We start from the raw sequence: 21,854 nt of genomic DNA on the forward strand, positions 1-21,854 counted from the left end.
ATCTATTGCTTTTCTAAGTGTGCCTTGTAATCCACTAGAAACAAAAGCATCATCTTTCTAGAAGTTCCAACCTTCTCCAGACCTGTCAAATTCAATTCTGTGCTTCAACAAGTTCCCCTTTTCATGTCTACATGGAGGTTGGTTTGAACAAAATTGACCTCAAGCTGGATTTTGTAGGGTACTACTTAGGTCCCCTGTATTAGTTGTGCACACAGAACCTCAAAGTCAATCCATGCTTTATCATTAAGAACCTTTACTTCAAAGTACCACACTAGAACAAAGCCTAAGATCTGGATCCAGAACCCAGCAAGAATCTAGGCATTTTTGATTCTACCTTTTGTCTCTCTGTGTGTGAACATATACATGTGGAGGTTAGAGAACTACTTTTCGGAGTCTCTTGTTTCCTTCCACCATGGGTTCTGGGGTTTGAATTCATATCATCAGGTTTGCAAGGCAACCATTAAGAAATTTCAACTTGCTGAGCTGTCTGGCATATGTACTTCAGCTCCCAGTTCTCTGCTCCTCAGTGTAGGTTTCATCCCCACACTGCCCTGAGGTGGTCGGCAGTGAGCAGGCCTACGGTCATCTCATTTTGGAACATCTTAGGAGTAAGACAATCTTTCCTAAGAGTCCTGTTTCCACTTGAGAAGACTCCACTGGCCAGAATTTAGCCAAAAACCCATTTTCAAACTAATTGCTGAGACAATTTTAGCATGGTCAGATCTCTGGAAATTGCCATGGTTCTGAAGTGGTTCATAAGAAGGATGAGACATCAGCCGTCCTTGCAATGAATTAACTGTGTACCCTCCATTCATCTGGCCCCAGAAGAAATCCTTTGTCAATTTCACTTTCCCTCTGGTTGTTTCCCTTACACTCTCCCAGAAGCCAAAAACTCAGCCTGGAGAACAAAATAATGCTGTTTATTTCAATCTCAAAGCACAGCTGTTCACTTAGTTCCCTTTCCTCTGAGGCAGTACGTAGGTTGTTCCACCAGAGAGCCATCTCCTCTGCCCTACCCTGAGAAATGGCCAACTCCCCAGGTCATCCTATCATCTTTTGTCTTCCTATGCTTTGTCATCTCCTTTTAAAAACTATCCTTACCCCTTATCACCCTCTCTCCTTGCGTGCTTACTTCCCCAGCCATCTCTTGCCTCCTTCCTATATTTTCTCCTCTTCAGTTTTGCTCATCCTTCCTCGCTTTTGCCATTTCAACCTTATAGTCCCTAGGGCTCTCGGTCTTTACTCCTGTCAGTGATAAGGTCCCTATACCTTAGCTCCTTTCCATGGCCTCCACTGTGCCTCCCTCTGCCTCAGCTCTATCTCTTTCTTGTCTTGTCTTGTCTGACCCTGTCTCTCATGATCTCTTCTCATGTATTTCTTCTCCAGGGTAATGTCCTTTCAATGTGCCCTGGCCATTAGCACACCCATAGGTGTGGCTCCAGGATCTCAGAAATAATAGCCAGCATCCCCTAGGATGTAGAGAGGTCCTTAGATGTCTCAGGAGGTGATTAGAAGGGCTGGGGTGGCCCACTGGGCATGAGCCCTATTATCTTTGGGATCAAAGAATATGTTCTTCCCCTCCATGTGGAGGGCAGTAGGCAGGAGTACACAGGGTCAGGGTTCCTGAGATCTCCCCCAGCAATCTCTAAGTAGGTCCACGTGGAACAAGGCTGCCCCTGTGAGGAGGCGTGCTGCAAAAAGGTGTCTGCAGGGCAGGTGTCTGGCAGCATAGATGGAGCAGCTACAGTGTGTCAGGGCCCCATCCAGGAAGAAGTCTGAGATGCCGTCCTTAAGGGCAAAGCCAGCTCCAGTCCAGTGGAAACCTCGGGTCCCGTGCTGCCTGGCGAAGGCCAGCTCCTCTGCCACTAGATCAGCCAACTCTGGCCCACACGCTGCTCGGAACTTGGCTAGTGGCTCACAGTCCACTCCCTCATCCCTACAGGGACGGCAGAGCCTCTTTGGTTCCCTGGGGCCTTCTTCATCTCTTCCCTGAACTGCATCTTCCGCAGCCAGGGACTTAACCCTGTTCACTGCCCATTCTGGACTGCCCTTCAGCACAGTCTGCACAGGGGTAGTGCATGGTACACCATTCCCTATTCCTGGAAGCCTCCCCCCAGGATCCCCAAACTCAATCTGCTGTCCTCCATTCTTGAAACCTACAGGTTGGGGTCCTCCGCCATTTCCATTCACTATGCCTGTAGCTCTCGCATCCTCTAAATGAACAACAACAATGTCCTCCAGGCCCCGTCTCCTTTTGACTAGAAACCTTCCACTTCTCTCCTCTGCAATATCTGGCCCTTTCTGCCCATCAGCTCCCAAGTATGGTCCCCTCTGATCTCCATTCTCAGGGACTAACTCTAAGGGCTTCTCCACATAGACCTCTCTCCACTTTCTAACATCGATCCCTTTCTCTATTTCAAAACGAGGCTCTTTCCAGTCTTGCGGTTTCAGTGCACGTGCCCTCTCACCCTGTAATTGTACCTCCCTCCGGGGCCTTTCTTCAAGACTCTTGGCCTTCTCAGACTCAACCTGGTTGCCTCTCTGATCTGTGGGCCCCAGTACCTTAACCCTTCTATTCTCTGTCTGGGTTCCCTTCCAGTCCCTGACTTCTGGCTCTCTCAGATGCTCTTTTTCCAGCTGGGCTCCTGTCCCTTCAGGCCCTCTCACCTTCTGATTCTCTAACCAGACTCCTTGACTATCTCTCAAGTGCAATCCCCTCCCTTTCTCACTCTCTCGATCAGGCCTTCCCCAGTTGCTGGCCTCTGTGCCCCTCACCTTCTCTTTCTCCATCTGTGCCCTATTCCTGGGTTCACTTTCCAACAACACTCTGTCACCATTAACACCTTCTGAAGCTGCCTCTCCAGTTGCATCAGCCCATTGCATGGCCACTAGGTCACGAAGGCACTGAGCTACACTATGGGAGGGGTTGAGGCGTCGCAAGAGTCGCCTGCGATGGCCTCGAACTAGAGCACAGGCATCAAGGTCTCGGGTTGCTTCGTAGGCACGGAAACGTACCCACATGTCATGGCGGGGTGCCCAGTTGTGCTCAAAATATCTGATGAAGGCAGTTGGTGCCTGGGAACGCAACTCAGCCAGTGCCTCACTGTAAGCTGTATAGGATTTTGAATCTGCTAGGCGGCAGAGGAGTGGCCACAGGTCCGGATCCTCCTGGCTGGCACCACCTAACTCCTGTGCCTTACTGAAGAGCGTCTCCAGACCCTGAGCACGACAGATCTGAACACGAGCACATGGCAACAGTTGCCGAACTGCACGCAGTTGTCCAGCCACCTCTGGTCCAGCTGTGAGGCAGCGCACTCGCCCTTTGACGTCAGGAGCACTTTGCAGCAGGGAGACCAGCATGAATCGCAGCAGGCTAGGGGTGCCAGGACGCGCCACGCAACAGGCAGCCTGGCGTGCACGTCCAGCGCTGTCCACACACAGCACTGCCATCAGGTCCAGCGCGCCCTGCAACCCAGGCAGCCGGTCCACCAATAGGATGCGCGGGAAGCGTCGCAGCAGTGCCCTGGTGCGCGATGTCAGAAGGAACACACTCTCTACCATTGCTTGGTCCTCCACGAACACCAGCTTCACCTGCGGACAGGGGCAGAAAGTCAAGAAAAGAGGTTAGGGTACACCGTGTGTGTGTGTGTGTGTGTGTGTGTGTGTGTGTGTGTGTGTGTGTGTGTGTGTGTGTGAAGCAAATCCATTCGTTCATGGATCTGCACAGATTCTTTTGATTGGCAAGAGACATATAAGAAAATCAAAATCAGGAGTTCTTGTAACTTCTTAGCTCTCCACAGTTTGTGACCAGGACATCCTGATCTGACCTGATAATACTGGACATTTGCATGTGTCCTATTTGCTGCTGCTGGAAGCCAGGTATTTGTTACTCTTTCCTGCACCCAGCAGCAGTATATGCAAGGGCCTTGGACCACAACAGACAGCAAGAACTGCAAGAGACAAGCAGCCATCTGGAGCTCCTCTGTGCCTGCTGGAGCAGGGACTGTGAATTTACTTAGATAAGCTTCCAATAGGGTCTCCACTGCTTTAGTTTGAGGGCCACTGGTAAGCAACAGATTGTGGAGGCAGATCAGATGGTCTGGATTTGAGCCTCCCTACCCGCCTTATGGCTTGATTTTACCTTTCTGCCTCAGTTTCCTCTTTAACCTCCATTCCTGCCGGTTTCCTCTTCTAGGAACTGACTGTTCATTCCTCCCAGTCCTGAGAGAGGGAACAGCAGTTAAGAACAAAGCTTTCTAGACCAGACTGCATCACCTGAGGTTTACACCTACTTCTTCCTGGCTAAGTGGCTTCTGGCAGCTTGTCTCATCTCCAGCTCATCTCTAAAATGGCAACAGCAAGTCCTGAGACTAGAGATATGAAATGTATGAATCAGTCTTGTACATTCCCCGATGTAAGCAACATCCTTATTATTAAGAAGTGGTATACACATACTCTCTTAAGAGTCCAGGTTCATAGTGACCATATTCATTATTTACTCAAAGACTCCCCCCTCCCCCAAGACAGTTTCCTGTCACCTACATTGGTCTCAAACTATGTAGCTAAGGATAACCTTGAACTTGTGGTCCTTTTTGTCTACCTTCTCAGTTGTGGGACTACAGGCATGTGCCACTCCACTTGGCTTATATGAGGTGCTGGGCATGGAACAAAGGGAGTCAACTGAGCAAGCACTCTACCAACTGAGCCAGATCTCTTTAAGTACTGGGCCAGTGGTTGGAGATCCTTGAGCCAGTTTATGTAAGAAATAACCAATAGTGGTGGAAACAGAGTTTGAATCCCATTTAATCAGAGACCTCTCCACAGCCATTCTGCCATAATCCAACCTCATCCTGCAAGACTTAAGAAAACAAAAACGAAACACCGAATAATGTCTAGCCTTCACAAAATCTACTAAATAGTCTGTGGACAAACTGAGCAGATGGCTCAATGGGCAGAGTGAGCACAAGGACCTGATTCAAATCCACAGCACCCACATAAAATACTGGCCACAGCTGTGTGATTGTAACTCCATCACTGGGAAGCAAAGACAGCCAGATCCTGAGAGTTTAGAGACAGACAGTCTAGCTGAAAATAGCAATTTTTAGTTCAGCATGAAGATCAAAGCAATAACAGTGACATTCTGCTCTGACTTCTTCATGGAACATGCATTATTTTGTTCAGGTACAGGCAAAATACACACACACGCACACACACACACACACACATTCAGGTGACTGAAATACATAGATATTTGCTAAATAATAGGTTTGGTAGGGTCCAAAGAGAAGAAAGGCTTTGCTTACCTAACCCTAAAATCATACACTTAGCACCCAAAAGGGTACTGAAATTCATTATGTTTTAAGAAAGCAAACAAGTTTTATCATCGAGTTAATTATAGTTCTATAATTTTCAGATATTACTTAATTTTATATTATTTTACATGTATGTTTTTTGACACTGCATACATATCTATATATCATGTGTATGGCAGAGGTCCTCGGAGGCCAGAAGAGGATGTTGGATCCCCTGGAATTGGAGTTACAGTTGTGAGCCTCTATGTGGATGGCGAATGAAACTGTATTCTCTGGAAGAGCAGCCAGTGCTTTTTTTTTTTTTCAATCTTTATTAATTTGAGTATTTCTTATTTACATTTTGATTGTTATTCCCTTTCCCGGTTTCCAGGCCAACATCCCCCTAGCCCCTCCCCACTCCCCTTCTATATGGGTGTTCCCCTCCCCATCCTCCCCCATTACCGCCCTCCCCCCAACAATCATGTTCACTGGGGTTCAGTCTTAGCAGGACCCAGGGCCAAAGCAACTCTATGTAAACATTTAATTGGGACTGGACTATAGGTTTGGAGGTGTAGTCATTGTCATCATAGCAGGACGCATAGCAGCGCCCAGATAGGCATGGTGCTGGAGGAGCTGAGAGTTCTACATCTTGTTCTGAAGGCAAACAGAAGAAGACTGCCTTCCAAGGAGCTAGGAGGAGGGTCTCAAAGCCCACTGCACAATGACACACTTCTTCCAACTAAGCCAATAGTGCCACTTCCTGTGTCAAGCATATTCAGACCACCACACAGGCTATGTGCATGCTATCACAGTCTCTGAGAGTTCATATGGACATCAGTTCTTGTGTTTGGAAGGCCTTGTTTTGTTGGTGTCCTCCATGTCTTATAATCTTTCCACCTTTCCTTCCACTGGGGTCCCTGAACTCTGAGGGGAGGGATTGATGGAGACCTTCCAACTAGGGCTGAGTGTTCCAAGGTATCTCACTTTCTGCATACTGTCTCAGTGGGTCCCTGCTTTTGTTTTCCTCCACTGCAGGAGGAAGCTTCTCTGACGCTGGTTGAGCAAGACGTTGATCTGTGAGTGCAGCAGGATGTCATTAGGAGTCATTTTATTGCTACATTCCTTTAGCAGAACAGTATTTGGGTTTCCTCTAATTTCCTGTCCTCTCTCGTCTCAGATTCTGATCCATCTGAGCCATGTCAGGCATGGGTTCTGTCTTGGTCAAAGTTCTATGCTTTGAAGAGACACCACGAACATGGCAACTCTTATAAAAGAAAGCATTTAATTGGGGGCTTACAGGTTCAGATGTTTAGTCTATTATCATCATGGCGGGAAGTATGGCAGACACAGCATTGGAGAAGAAGCCAAGAATTCTACATCTGGATCCAGAGGCAGGAGGAAGACAGAGTAAGACACTGAGACCCTAAAACTTGTGCCCAGTGACACATTTCCTCCAACAAGGCCAGACCTATTCCAACAGGCCACACTTCTGCATAGTACCCCTCTCTATGAATTTTGGGGGTCATTTTCATTCAAATCACCACAGTTTCTAGTTCATGGAGTAGGCCTTGTGTCCAGAGACTGGTTAGTTACTCTCAAGCTTTATATCACAGATGGACCAGCATTTTAAAGGTCTCTTTAAGAATGACAGAAAAAGGGGTTGGGGATTTAGCTCAGTGGTAGAGCACTTGCCTAGCAAGTGCAAGGCCCTGGGTTCGGTCCCCAGCTCCGGAAAAAAAAAAAAAAAAGAATGACAGAAAAACAAAACTGAGATGCTGTCAAAAGCATTTTATGTATATTAACCCTTAAGGACAATGCTGTGACATCTCATTTACGAGGAGGAAAATGGCTGAGATGATTGAGCCATGCTTTAGAAGTCACAGAGCTAGTAGCAGAGGTAGGCTGTACTCAAACCTGTCCAAACCAAACACAAAACAAGTTCCATTCCCTACCTGCTGTTTAAGTAACCAGGCAGTCTTTTTGAAAATGTGTAGCAGAGCCCTGAGTTTGAGGCAAGCCTGGTCTACAGAGTGGATTCCATGACAACCAGGGCCATACAGAGAAATGCTGGCTTGACGAATGAATGAATGAATGAATGAATGAATGAATGAAAAAAGAAAGAAAAAGAAAGAAAGTTGCAGCATATCCCTGGAGTCAAGCTCAGCATCTCCCAGCAGCCAGTGCTTTTAACTTCTGATTCATCCCTCCGGTCTCCATCATTTACACTGTCATTTGAATTTACTTAAAAGATGTGCAACCCATATCTGCTGTATCCAATAGGGTAGTCACATGGAGCTGTTCAATTTAAGCTGTGTCACATTGTAATAAACTTAAGTGTGAGAATAACATGTTTTCTGTGTTCTGTGATTCCTAGTGAATCACTGAACCCCAGAGTGGCCAAAAAGGTCTCTAATGGCAACAGGGCAGTGACTTGCCCATGTCTTCAGGCTAGAAAAGGCTTAGGCCTTTAGGAGTGGTGGGGCAGAAGGCAAGGTAGTGTGGGTGACAATGGGTGTGCTGCCATCTGATGAAGGTAGAGCTCTTATGTAAACAAGTTTAGCTTTCTTCCAAATTGTTTTGGAGCAAGCATGATATACAGACCACTGCTCTAGGCATAGAAAAGTGTAAATAAGGTGCACTATGGGGTGTGTACGTGTAACAGGCAGAAAATCAAAGAGAAATACATCTCAAGTTGGTGACTCTGGGTGAGTGCTGAGGAATACTAGTCATGCACGAAGCAGCTTCTCTACAAGACATTCCTCCAAACTCTTTAATAACCACACAAAGCATGCACCACACCCCTCCCTTCATAGGGGAAAACAGACACAGCTTATCCAGGGATAACTGGTAGAATAAGGCTTTGAGTCCATGCAGCTTGGGCACAAAGCCAGACTCATAGGCTTTGGCTTTGTGCACAGTGGTGCATCTGCAGAGATGGAAACGTTTAAGGAGCATTGCTTCAGGTGTGTGCAGGTAGTGGGTAGAGACCAACCACAGAACTTTCCATTACCACTCACATCTCCCTATATGCAAGTATGTCCTTTCCCTTCCACATCAGAGTGATAGTACTCCCAACTTTGTCCTGAAGGAGCAAAAATGAGGGAGGGACAACAATAGCTAAATTAAAATATACAGGGTTTCTTACTTTCTAGATTCTTTTTCTTTCTGTCCCTGTTTCACTGTTGTGGGACACTGTCATCTAGGCATGACATGATAGATGCTCTCTTGAGATTTTAGCAGAGGTTCTCTGTTTCTTTGTCTCTCTGTCTGAGACCTGTACAAGATTGGGCCTATTTAAGTTACACTGTAATGGTGGGGAGTGGCTCATGAGGACCCAACCCTCCCCAAGGATGTGTAGGCTGTTACTAGTTGATAGGACAAAGACATTTTCTTTAGCAGTGTAGCTCCTTGTAAACTGCCCATGCTTCTGTAACCCTAAATAAAACCATCAGTTTACCAAGCTAGACTTGGGTGGAACTGCATGTTGGGTAAGTTGTTGATGCCCTATCTGCAGTGAATAGAAATTTGTTCATCTGAGGAAAAGTTCACACGTTCCCTGACACAGATACTTAATCCACAACCCTGATACCCTACAAAGTAGTGTCTGTTATTATCATCCCCATTTACAGATGAACAAACTGAGGTTCCAAGAACCTAAGTTACCTGTTCATAACGTGTTCATTGTCCTACAGCTAGTAAACAGCACAGTCACAATATATGGGAAGCTTCAAGAACATATCAATAGTAATAAATCAAGTTGCCAGCTTTGACTATATTCACCCTCACCCCCAAGATGGCTGACATGGTATAAACACTGGCAAAACTTAGGAAAGGTCTTGATGATGTGACCTCTGATTTTATCCTTTGCCAAATGTCCTGGTTATTTCTCTAGTCACTGTGACCAAATATTTGCTAAGAGACAACTGAAGTAAGGAGAGTTTATTTTGGCTTACAGTTTGAGTCAATAGTCTTTCATGGAAGGGGTGGAGGGTATGGAGGAGTGTGAAGTGGCTGGTAACCTGTGGCTACAGCTAGGAAGCAGAGCTCTGACAGGAAGTTGGGCCAAGCTGTAAAGATTCCAGACACTCCTTCAGTGATCTACTTCCTCTAGCAACTTGTGAAGGTTCTACAACATTCCAAAATTGTGTCACAAACTACAGACCACATGTTCAAGCACATGAGCCTGTAAGAAACATTTCACAAGCAAAACATGACAAGTGACTGGGGTTTTCTCCATCCTGGGCACTTAGTATTTTGTACTTTATATGCTCTGCAAGTGGGCAGCATCATGACTTGCTTTGGTCAATGAAATATAAAGAGATGGGCCAGGTGCTAAGCTTTCTGAAAGAAATCTCTGCTATGCTTTTTAGTCCCAGTAGTGTCCTGCGATGGTATATTGTATTACAGGCTCATGATCATGTGATGCTCCTCAGAGCCTTATGGAAAGTCTTTAGTTCATTAGGTATGCATCTGAAAGACTATGACTCCCACTGGTCCTTGAAGCTTCTGTGTTTCTTGTCTTGCCAGGGCTTTGAGCAGCTTGCTCTGACATGTGTTTCCTACATGACATGCCATTATGCCAGAGGCCCAAAGCAACGCGGTTGCTGATTCTTGACCTGAATCTTTAGAATTGTGAAATAAACGAACTTATTTACTCTATAAAGTTTATGGCCTTGGGTATTTCAGTATGGTGATGTAAAGCTAATACAACCTTCCTCAGAAAACTGCTGCAATATGAAAGGAATATATGAATGCTGTTTATCTAGTCTTGGGATGACAATAAAGAACTCCCTTTCAGATTCTAATATGCTTTATAATATAGAAATCTTTCAAAAGAAGTGAAAGAGCCTGGGTGAGACTACACAAGGGGATGAACTGAGCATCCCACTCTCTTTTCAACCTCTAAAGAGGGGGATGAGAGAAAGGATGACAGGTGCAACACTTACCTTGGGAACTGGAAAGCAGGTGTGGAAACTGATGGTTATCCCACCCACAAAAACTGTGAAACCTAAGTGGGCAGATTGATAACCCAATAGGAGAATCCCCATTAGGACCAGGCAATATAGGGTTTTCTCATAAGACCAGGTTAGGGCTGTTGGAAACCCTGTGATTCTCTTCTCCCTCTAGGCTGTCACTCTTCCAAGTGGCTGGAGGTTTATTCTGTAAACAGGGTAAATGGAAAGATTTGCTGCCCTTGGGGACAGTGGGCCCACCTGAGAATGAAGGAGGGAGATTCCAAGCTCCATGCAGGGGTCGGCATGCATCATGCTGACTGCCAGATCCAGTTTCTTCCCCACATGGCTGCTAGACTCTGGCAGCCTGGCTTTCACCCCCAATCAGGAAGTGAGAAGACTTTTCTCAGGGGACCTGATCAAGCCCCAGAGAAAGAAGGAAAGATGTTGATAGATAGCATTCTTCAGCATGCAATGTAAGACAAACTATTGTGTGCTAGGCATGGTAGCACACTACTGCGAGCATTCAGGAGGCAGAGACTAAATGACTAAGAGTTCAAGGTCATCCTTAGGTACACAGCCAGTTCCAGGCCAGCCTGGGCTACAGTGGGCCCTTATCTCAACCAGTCAACCAACCAAAAGGAAGATGCAAATGATGTGTAGAATAGACAACCCTATGAGTGGTGTGTGTGTGTGTGTGTGTGTGTGGGTGTGTGTGTGTGTGTGTGTATGTACATTCGAGAGTAAACTCATCCATGGGTGTGCAAGCTGGGTCAGGTTATGGTTAACGGAATTTCAATCAGTCATAAAGAAGAACAATATTGGGTCATTTGTCATTTACAGGGACATGGATGGGCCTGGAGATCATATTAAGCAAGTCATACTGAAATAGAAAACTACTGCAGTTTTCTTTCATACATACAGCCAACAAGTATACATAATGAAAGTCAAGGAGGGTTATTAGGAAAGAGGATGTAGAAGATAGCAGGAGAAGGAGGGAGGAGGTTGGTGACTAAGGTTCAGGTACATAGTACACTTGAATGGAAATTTCATGAATGTATAGCTTTGTGCATTAGATATATAAAAACCATTTATTTTAAATACAGAAATGCAAACTTACCCTGTTCATGTACAGCTTTGTGTTACCTGATACAAAAGCCACACTAATGATGATGTCTGTTTAAATTTAATTACTTAAAAACTCCAGCTCTGGGCTGGGGAAATGGCATAGTTGGTAAAGAACCTGCCAGTCACTCAAGTATAGGGACCTAAGCTTAGATGCCTAGAACCCACTTAAAAAGCTAGTGGAAGGTGGTGGCAGAGACCGGTAGATCCCTCAAGCTCACTGGCCAGGTAGCCAGCCTAGTCAAACTAATGAACTTCAGGTTCAGTGAGAGTCTTTGTCTTAAAAATTAGGGAAGGTGGGGGTGGGACAGTGAGGTGCCTCAGAAGGTAAAGTGCTTACAACCAAGCCAATCGACCAGAGTTCAATCTTCAGGACCTATATGGCAGAGGGAAAGAATTGACATTTGCAATTTGCCTTCTGACCTCTGCATGCAAACTGTGGCATGGGTATACCTGCAGATCTATCCCCCACAAATAAATACATATAATATATTTAAAAATCATTGGAAAGTAATCAGGGTCAACCTCAGGTGCCTATGTGTGCCGCACCTCCCACAACTAAAGAACAATAATAAAAACAAACAAAAACCCCAAACCAATCAACCAGCTAAACAGCCAACCAACCACAAAACCTAGCTAGTCATTTCAAATGATCAAGAGTATATGAGGCAAATGGCCACTATATTGGATAGCAGAACTAGAATCCCTCATTAAGGGGTTGGGAACATTGCTCAGTGGGAGAACACCTGAATAGAGTCCCCCAATGAGGGTTGGGAGCATGGCTCCCTTGCCCAGCATGTAGAAGGCCTTGAGTTCTATTCCCTGGAGTGTAAAAATAAACAACAGATAGTTAATAGTACATTACAATCTCTGCATGTCCCCAGCTTCTGCTTTACAATACTTTGCACTCTATCACATTATATAGCACAGTTTCCTATGTGGTGAGTTCAGGGGCATATCCTGGGAACATTCACTGAACAATGGACCTATGTACTTTCTGTTTGTATAATCCAAGTTGAAAAAAATTAGATTTCATTTTCCCTGGCTTGGGTCCTCTTTCTCCTAGTACTCAACTGACATACTATCTGGGCGTTTTTGTTTCTGCCACTAGAACTTCTGCAAGGCAGCCAACAGCCATTCGTACTTATTTAACTTTCAGTCCATTAAAACTCAGACTCTTATGGCACCGGTTACATTTCAAGCGCTAATCAGCCACGCATGTCTGGAGCTCCTATACAATGCAGTGTAGAATCAAAGAGTCTGTAAAGGATAGAAAGTTACTGTTGGACTCTAGTCCACACTAGAGGATGTTCTGTGGCTACATCTTGAGCACCCTAGTAGGTGCTTACTAAATAAATGAATGATAAATGTAGCAAAAGAATGAATGAATAAACCAAGAAGTCGATCAATGTGGTTCTCCCACCCAATGCTACCTCCTGTGAGACCCTACCTTGGCCTCTGGATCTGTGCGGAAGAGCCCCTCAAGCACTTGCAGGGCATCTAGGACCCCGTGGTCGGGGCCCTTGCAATGGGTCAGCAGGCGGTGCACGTCAGCAGGGGCCACAAACTGCTTGGAGATCTGGTTGGTGATGCGGACTGGCAGGCAGGAATTGGCTAGCAAGTGGCCTGGGCGGAAGTGGTAGGCAAACTCGCGTGGGCAGGCTGGGTGTGAGTGGGTCAGCTGGCACTCAGTCACCACAAGTCGATCTCGCAAAGGGCTCAGCTTGACAGTGATGAAGGCCGGGCAGCTGGGCTGGGGAGGCCTGCAGGGGAACCACCAGCGCCTATGTCACAATCCTTTGTGTAATTTCTTTTTCTGTTTTCTCTCTCCCTTCCCACTCCCTCTCTTCTCATTAAGTTTCAAGGATAGAGGAATGGAGAGGCTTAAGAATACACCAGCTGGATGAATTTGTACAAGTTTTTACGTTTCATCTCTATATGGTCAAAGGGAATTAATAACTTGTCTCATAGGATCCTTGTGAAGATGAAAAAGAATTGGTATGCTTAAAACCCTTAAGACCGAAACATCTAACATAGCAAATACTACACATTGGTAATGTCTTCACCCATACACCCAACTCTATCCCAAAACGACCACATACCTTGTTATATCATTGCCAGAAATATTTAGCAATAAAATACTTCAGGGGCTGAAAAACTGGCTTGGCGGGTAGACACTTGCCACCAGGCCTGATAACATGAGTTGCATCCCTGGAACCCACATGTTAGAAGGAGAGGACAAGACTAATGCAAACTGCTCTCTGACTGCTACACATACATGTGAGCACACACACACATATGCAGACATGATGCAGTAAGTAAATAAATGTAATAGAATCATATAAACACTTCAGATTGTCTTGTATCTGCTTTTCACAATATCATCTCCACAGATGAGGTCTTAGTGATTTCTCCCTTCCCTTTGCCCTCAGAGACAACCACAACCTGTAATTATGTATCTTGCCTTGGTATATTTTCAAAACCACAAGCAATGGATAATATATTTCTGCTTCCAAACTTTGTATATCCATATACTCTACTCTGGCTAGAGGTAGATAGAAAGGTCACCTGAGTCCCGGAATTCCAAACTAGACTGGGCAACACAGATAGACTTAAGTCAAAAAAAGAAAAAAAAAGTCCAAGAATAGAGACTGAGAATAATGCCCATCAGGATATGTAGTACCTGTCATGGATATGTCAAAGGCACTTTGGAGAACCAGGGTGGTACCTACCAATGGAGCCCTATACCATATGACCCTCATCAATGTGACTGCCTATACATGGGCACTGAAAGACACTGATTGGCATGTACACAACAGGACTGTACACCAGCCAGAACCTGAAACCAAGCCACAGGTTGAGAAAACAGGCTTTGATATACTCTAAAGAAATGTGACAGCAAACAACACGAAGAACCAACTACCATTTCCAATGTACCTGAACAAAGCCAGAAACAGAAGAGCAATCCATTGTGGGATTCCTATCTACATTAAGTTCAATGGTAGACTAAGTTCCCCTTTACTACTAAACTAGATAGTAGTGGCCTTGGAGTGGTTAACAAGTGAGAACTTGTTTTTGTTTATGTTTTGAGGCAGGGTTTCTCTGGGTAGCCTTCGCTGTCCTGGAACTTTTATTCTAGACCAGGCTATGTTTTAGGTTTTTTACACGTGTATTTTATTTTGGGCAACATTATCATGTTTAACATGCATAGTGTGTATATTTCTCTTTATGTGTGTTACACTCTGGAAAAATACTCCTTTGTTTTATAGTGGTTGTACAGTAGGAAAATTGATGCGCCCTCGCATCCTATCCTAGTCATATGTGTCATTTACAGTTGTTCAACAGACTTTTCAGATATGATTAAATTAATTACCTTGAGATGGGACAATTCTGCATTATAGTGGTGGCAAGGGGGCTGGTATCATTACCAGGATTTTTATATGGGAGAGAAGTAAAAGATTCAGAGAAGGAAGCAAAGCACTTGTGTGGCTTGTGTAGGCTCTAGAAGCTAAAAGGGTAGAATATACTTGTTTCTGTACCTCCAGGAGGATCAGAAATTCAAGGTCATCCTCAAAGTTGTTCTGGTCTACATGAGACCCTGTCTCAAAAAAAAAAAAAAAAGGCTTAAGCCACCATCTTTGAGGTAGTTGGTTACAAAACAGGAGACAATGACAATGGGCACCCCTGTACTTCCTTTGAAGATTGTTAGACTCTTCCCCAGGCCTTTCTCTAGTTATTGCTGCATTCCATGACTCTGACATCTATTAAGTGATTTTCCTGTTGTTTACCTCAGCCCCTCTCTTAGATAACACTCTGTGTGAGTGAGTTTGGAGCACAGCCCATTTCATGAAATCAACTTCAGGATTATAATCATTATTGTAAAGAACCAATGAGAGATGAAAATACAAATCAGTATTTAGGTTTGATCCCAGTATCTTAAAAAAATGAGTATTTTCATAAATATTTAAATCGACATCTTGAAATAGGGTTTAGTGGTATTTCTCTATGGAGTGGTGTGATAACATCATTTCTTCTTCCCTGGAAAGGAAGTTTTACATATAGAATAGTGGTTAGCAAATATTTTCTGTTAAGGGTGAGAAAATAGATATATTGCAAACAGATATATGAAAATATTCACAAGTATATACAAATGCATGATGTGGCTATGTTTCAATAAAACATTATAAAAATAAATTTCAGGTTGGATGGAGTCCAAAAGCTTCTTAGCTTGATGGCCCTTGTTTGAAACCTACAGAGTCTACTATGTAGTTAGGAAGTCATGGTTCATTCTTTAGTGATCTAGTAATGTCAGTAGTGGGTTCACCCACAAATGATCTTCTACTGTCTCCAAATCACTCCTGAGAAAGGTTATTGTCCTCAGGATAAAGAGCATGAAAAATTTCCATGAAATATCTCTTTTCTTCTACATGCACCCTCAAGAACCCCACAGATTAAAAAGAAAAATCTAAATAATTTGGACTTTCCCCTTATTTAAAAATAGTAAAAAATAAAGATAGAAAAGTAATCTATTTTGGTGTTTGAGACAGAATCATGCACTATAACCCAGGTTGGCCTTGAGTTTATAATCTCCCTGACTCAGTACTAGATCAGAAAATTCTTACATATAAAAATTGTAACAAGTAAAAATATGCAGGCCCACAGTGGCCATCAGGTGAAAGCAACATGTAGCCACCAAAAATGGCACATTCCCGAAATTCCATACAGTCTATTTTCTAAGGAGAGATAATAGTTATTTGTTGGAGTCTTATCTGGTCTCTTTGATACTAGTTGGTTTCTGCCCCTAGGTCAGACCTTAATTCAAGGGAAGCCACCATGTCTGTGAAGTCATCCATCTTGTCAGAAAACACATGTCCTCTGTGGGGTCCTGTCATTTTTAGCAGTTGCTTCCCTGCACATAGAGGTGGGTAATGCCAGCACCCTTAAATGCAAACTCCGTGTGGACAGGAATTATCCATTTTACCCATTACTTATAGTAGCACCTGACCCTCAAAGAGGCTCAACAATAATATATAGTAGTTCTCGATACCCACTGGTTCTATCTGCAAATCATCCCATCAGGAACCAAAATTATTTAGGAAAAACAAAAACAACCAACCAACCAACCAACCAAAAACCCAAACCATTTATACTGACTACATTATGTACACACTCTCTTTGTCATGTTCTCCAGCAGTACAACAGGGTTAAGCATTTGCAGGCAGTAGGTATTACAAGTCAGGTAGAGGTACTTAAAACACTTCAAAGGAAGATATTTATGGGCTATACGCAAATGCTGTATACTTTGAGTACCTGTAGACTCTGGTGTTCTGGAATCAATGCAAAGATAAGTGTATACTGAGTGAATCATTGGATTCCACCTAAACACCTGGCAACATGTTCAGCATCCCTTCTCATCTCATCAAAACCACCCATCAATCACCATGCCTTGCCTGTCATGTTTTTGAAACATCTCAGGACCATCCATGTTTTTTTCCATCTTTACAGCCACCACCATTCTTTCATCTGTCATGAAACATCTTTTGTCTTTCTTTTACACTCACTTGACTTATTCTTCCTTATTCACCAGCATCGCCTCCTTCAAGTAAGACAGTCCTTTCTGATGAATTCCAGGCTAGGGTAGATTCTAACACATACTAAGGTAAGAGTGTGAAGAATGCCTGCGTGTATCCTATGGTTCCCATTCCATTTCAAGACATACACTTGACATCCTTCTTGACTGGACCAATGGGCTGATCCCTTGAACTGTCAGGTACTGGAACACTTGACTCTTCTACTGACAACCCATGACTTAAATTTAGATGTGTGGGACAGGGTAGATCAAAAATTAGAAGCATGATCTTTGTAATCAAGACTGTGGGGTTCAAGTCTTGGCTTTCCTGCATCAGCTGGGCAACTCTGTATGTGGGTTGCTTAACTACCCATGCCTTGGTTTTCTCACCCGGAAACTGGGGCTGAAATACTGCTATTCTTCCAGGTTTGATGAACAGAGTTAAATGATGTACAGTGGTTAGAGGGATGAGCAAAGATTTAACAAACAGTAGTCAACATTCCCAAAACGTTCTTCTAAAAGGATGTGGTTTTCATCTGTTTGGTGTTTCCTTCATGTTTATTGTTAAATTAAAAAATAAAAATATTGTGTTAGAGTGGGTGTGGAACTTAGAAGGTAATTTGTGTGACTCATTTCTTTCCTTTCTACCCTTTGGATCCCTTAGGCGGTCAGGCTTGGTGACAAGCATGTTTACTCACAGACATTTCACTGGCCTGACAGAATTGTTCTTCATCTTGCAGATTTTAAAGACTTTGTGTTTTTGAAGGCTGGGGTATATTGGGAAGGGTTAAGGAATTCTGTCCTACAGAGAAAAATGTTAGGGGAAATGACACTGGTGTTGTAGAGTTGGAGGTGTATGGAGAGCAACTCGAGGCCACTGAATCTCTGGAAAGTGGGTTACTCAAATACTCCCCAGATACTCAGCTTCCTCCATGCCTCTCAACCCTGTCCTCTAGACCATGCCAGCATGGTTGAGACTTTCCTGACTCTGCCCTGACTCTGCTCACGGCCTTTGGGAACTCTGCAGTATCCAAGGATGAAGGCCCAGTCCTCGAACTCAGCCTTGCCAGGTCCTGGCTTTGACACATCCCCTGCTGCAGACTTTAAGCCATGGCCTGTCCCTGGACTGTGGCATCAGAGAGACTCTGCTTTGTGCAACTGGGTAGGGCAGGTGCAAGAGCTTAGAAATAATGAGTTCAAGTCACTGTCCCCAAATGAGTCACCAGCCCCACTACCACAGAGATTTCTACCAAGTAACCAATTTTTCTGTCCACTGGGTCATCAGACTCAAATTTACAGCACTGTTCTCCCTTCACAGACCCCCTGCCGAATGGCTCTTCCTGGCATTTGTAGAACACCTGGGATAGTAACTAGAGATAGTAAATACCATGTGTTAAAAAAACCCAAAACTGTACATGCACCAATATATAAAATAAAACTTTCCAAGGACCTGTCTACTGGTCATTTCTAGAACCACTCCTAAGATTCCAAGTACAAGATATAGCTCAGTAGGTAAAGATGCTTGCTGTCAAGCCAAGCATAAGGGTCTGAGGTGGACCCCTGGTACCCACATGGAGGAAGGAGAGAGTGGACTCCCTCGAGTTGTTCTCCGACCTCCACACCTAGACTGTGGCATGCTCCTCTTTTTCCACAAAGTAAACACATGTAAAAAAAAAAAAGATTTTAAGTAGAGTTGACCACTTCCCTTTTCTCCACCTCCCATCCCCACTCTCAACTTGATTCTCACTACTATAGGTGGCTGTTTGAAATTTCTTCCTTTGTTTGTGTTATGCTTTCTCCTCCCTTCCTTCCATTCTTTTAGTCATTGTCTCTTCGATTAGATTCTGAGTGGTTCAAGGGCTAGGATAATCAACTCTGGTCTCAAAACACCGTGAATGCACACAAGAGGCACTCAATAAATGGTTGTTAAATGTTGAATTGGATCCTGCTAGCAAAGGCAGATTCTGGACTAGGCCTGTCTCTTCTGCAAGTGCTCACTCTCTAGACACGTGCTTGAAGTTGTTGCTCTGGTGTTAGACCTCTGAAGCTCCACTTCTACAATAAAGGACAAACCAGAGCATACTTCCACAACAAACGCTGAAACATTTTAGGTAAGAACAGTGGTGGAGTGCTTACTCCACGTGGGATGCCCTGCCAAATAATTAATAGGCATTAATTCATTTATTAAAAACCTATGACACAGACACTTCTGTGTTCCTCGTTTCCCAAATGAGCAAACTGAGGCCCAAGAAGGTGAAGTTGCCTCCTCCATGACCATAATCATAAGTAGACACCAGTCCTGAGTCTGTACCCCTACTTTGGTAACAACTATCACTTAATTGGCTGCCTTGGATGACAGACATGGATAAAATGCCTTCTTATGTATGCTCATATATCCTCACAGTGGTCCTCAGAAGCAAGTATACATGTGACAGCCCCATTTCAGGGATGTGAAAACTGAGGTTTGGAAGTGTGAAATCCATTGCCCAATGGTACCTTACTGCAGTAAGCGGTAGGACTGGAGTCTGGCAGCCCAAAGGCACAGCCTGTATTCTTAAATACTCTGCTCTTATCCATGGCTTCAAACTAATATTCTCAAACTCTTCTCAGACACACACAGAGACTACCAGAGAGGCAGGATAGAATGTTGGCAGCTCTGAGCATGATGCAGTAAACAGAAGTAGAATAAGGGGCACACAGGAACTCTTAAAGGCCCATCTCATCAGCTGACCATTTGCTATATAGAAGCATAGTTTTGTTTTGTCCTATATTCAGGGAAGACTTCCCTAGTCCCAAATGGCTTTCTTTGACTATTTACCAACCCTTTGGTGGCACTACCCATTTGTGGTCAGTTGGAAAGTTCCAGATGGGTAGATTTTAGTCTAAAATATCCCCAGCTCCCTGGACAGGATCTGGTTCTACATTGAATGGAGATATTTTCCTGTCTTGTGGCTTTCCTCACAGTTCAGTCTTCCAGACTGCTTTTTGTAGATGTGAAAAATCTGCCCTCCGACTTCTCTAGCTGCCTCTGGTATTTTGGGGGAAACCAATTCTCTCCTTTCTTTTGGCCTCCCTCCTTCTCACTCATTACAATGGCCTCTACTAAATATATCAAGCCTGGGTTGTTTTGTAGTGAGAGTACTTATTTCCAGGCTCAGTCTCTCTCTGTCTGTCTCAGTAAGTGTCCTTCCTTGAATCTGTCCTGCCTGGCTTCTCTGTACTTGGCAGAGTCAGTGAGCTTCTCTCCCAGGTATTGAATCTGTGGGTAGGAAGCTCTGTCTGCTTCACCCTTGCTCCCCTCCCCCTGCAGGGTCACAGCTCAGGCTCACGCACCACGCTGTGGACTTGTTGGGCATGCGTACATCCTTGCACACCAGCAGCACGTAGCTATACTTGAGCACGTGGATAAGCCTGTAGAGTGGGGGTGTGTTGGCCCAGGGGCTTCGTGCCACACGTGTGGAGCTCTTCACGGAGAAGACTACCAGCCGCTGCTGGCACCACTTGTCGAAGAATCGGCTGAACTCAGCCCAAGAGAAGAAGGTTCGATCCAACAATTCCTGTTCCTCCTTCTGCACTGCTGGGCTTGGTGAGGGCTCTGTCAGCTCCATCTTGGGACCCTGAGTGGAAGTGGGGAGAAGAGCTGGACATCAGACCCATCTCCACCTGGGTTACCCCAATTTCCTTATCACGGACTGTCTTATCAGCTATTGGTACCTCAGGTATATCCCATACAAATCAAAGCGGTTTTATTGTTTGCTTTCCAGATAGGAATCTCCATCCCATTTTTATGGTTCATCTGTATGGTTCAGTTGGCATTTAATTAATTTTAATTCCAGTTCCAGTTGCCTTTGATGTGACCTCTAGGTACAAATGCAATCAGTTCTTCTAAATACTCTACCTTCAGCACAGCTGCGGATATCTTAGCTTCTGGCTAAGATTTCTCCTTCCAGATATGTCTCCTATACCTGGTGATAACACCTAGTGGTCCTATCATCTGGAACTCCCTTTTCCCACAAGCCTACATTTGACTGTAACTCATATCTACTCTCTAGCTAGGCATGAATCTCTCATCCCAGGCATAATCCTCATACACCTTGGCTTTCTTCTCCCTAGGTGTGTCAGATATGCAGCTGTTGCTCCTCAGATATGACCGCCTTGAATTGCTACTTTGATCTGTGGCTTATGCTTCCTAGAGAAGCTCTTATCTTCAGATGTGACTCCAGTCATGGATCCTTCGCCTACAGGGGTGTGGCCCACTTGTGGCAAATTCAACTCAGAAGTTGTCACCAATAGTCATCTTTGGTCCATACTTCTCCTAAGACTTACTCTCCTATTGGGCCAAGTTGCAGCCCCCTCTTCCCAGCAGTAGCTTATCTATTATTTTCAATGTGTATCTTCGTACTGGACATGGCCCCTTGTCTTCAGATGGGCTTCTTCACTTCTAATGTTCTCCCTGCATCCCTCACGTCCGGCTAAGCCTCTTTTCCCTTGCACAGCCCCTTTTATCCAGTTCCCACTTTTAGAGACTCTCCCAACCCGTCTCCCCTCCGCTCCTCCCGGCCTGACCATCCCACACAACGGTGCTTCTCCACTCCCAAAGCTGTGCACCCTTCCGGCCCCCTCCCCCCTCAACTCACCTACCCAACCCAAAGCGGCGTCCACCTCCCACAATGCCCCGCGCCCAAACCCGGCCCGGCCCTTGCTCCCGGGATGCCCCGCGCGGTATCCCGCCTTTCTTCCCCCAGTGCCTGACAAGGTGGCTTTCCACCAGCCCTTCTCCTCTCCCCGACTGTCACCTTTACGACCTCGCAGCCTCACCGGCTCATCCACGGGGAGGATAGGCTCCGGGCCGCTTCCCAGCATGCTGTGCGGGACAGCGCCCCTCCTCTCCTTACTCTGTCCCATTTCCAGACTGCC

At 44.9% G+C, this 21,854-nt stretch overlaps 1 protein-coding gene across 11 annotated transcripts; it reads right to left on the reverse strand.

The window, feature by feature from the left end:
• Positions 1-899: 899 nt before the first annotated feature.
• Positions 900-21,803, reverse strand: Zswim9 (zinc finger SWIM-type containing 9). 11 transcript variants are annotated; one of them, NM_001432223.1, is given in 4 exon segments: positions 900-3,591; positions 12,819-13,131; positions 20,271-20,554; positions 21,756-21,803. In NM_001432223.1, coding segments are annotated over 3 exon segments (2,565 nt in total). In that variant the 5' UTR covers positions 20,546-20,554; positions 21,756-21,803; the 3' UTR covers positions 900-1,614.
• Positions 21,804-21,854: the final 51 nt, after the last annotated feature.

This window comes from Rattus norvegicus, chromosome 1 (assembly GCF_021556685.1).
Source record: "Rattus norvegicus strain SHRSP/BbbUtx chromosome 1, alternate assembly SHRSP_T2T, whole genome shotgun sequence".
Taxonomy (NCBI): domain Eukaryota; kingdom Metazoa; phylum Chordata; class Mammalia; order Rodentia; family Muridae; genus Rattus; species Rattus norvegicus.

What these genes read in the sequence shown, in the direction of transcription:
- Zswim9 (XM_087554553.1), bottom strand. Translation starts at nt 20,545, where the DNA reads ATGGAGCTGACAGAGCCCTCACCAAGCCCAGCAGTGCAGAAGGAGGAA. An exon ending in CCCAACAAGTCCACAGCGTG is followed by an intron (nt 13,132 to 20,270) that starts GTGCGTGAGCCT and finishes GTTCCCCTGCAG; the next exon opens with GCCTCCCCAGCCCAGCTGCC. An exon ending in GCACAGATCCAGAGGCCAAG is followed by an intron (nt 3,592 to 12,818) that starts GTAGGGTCTCAC and finishes CCCTGTCCGCAG; the next exon opens with GTGAAGCTGGTGTTCGTGGA.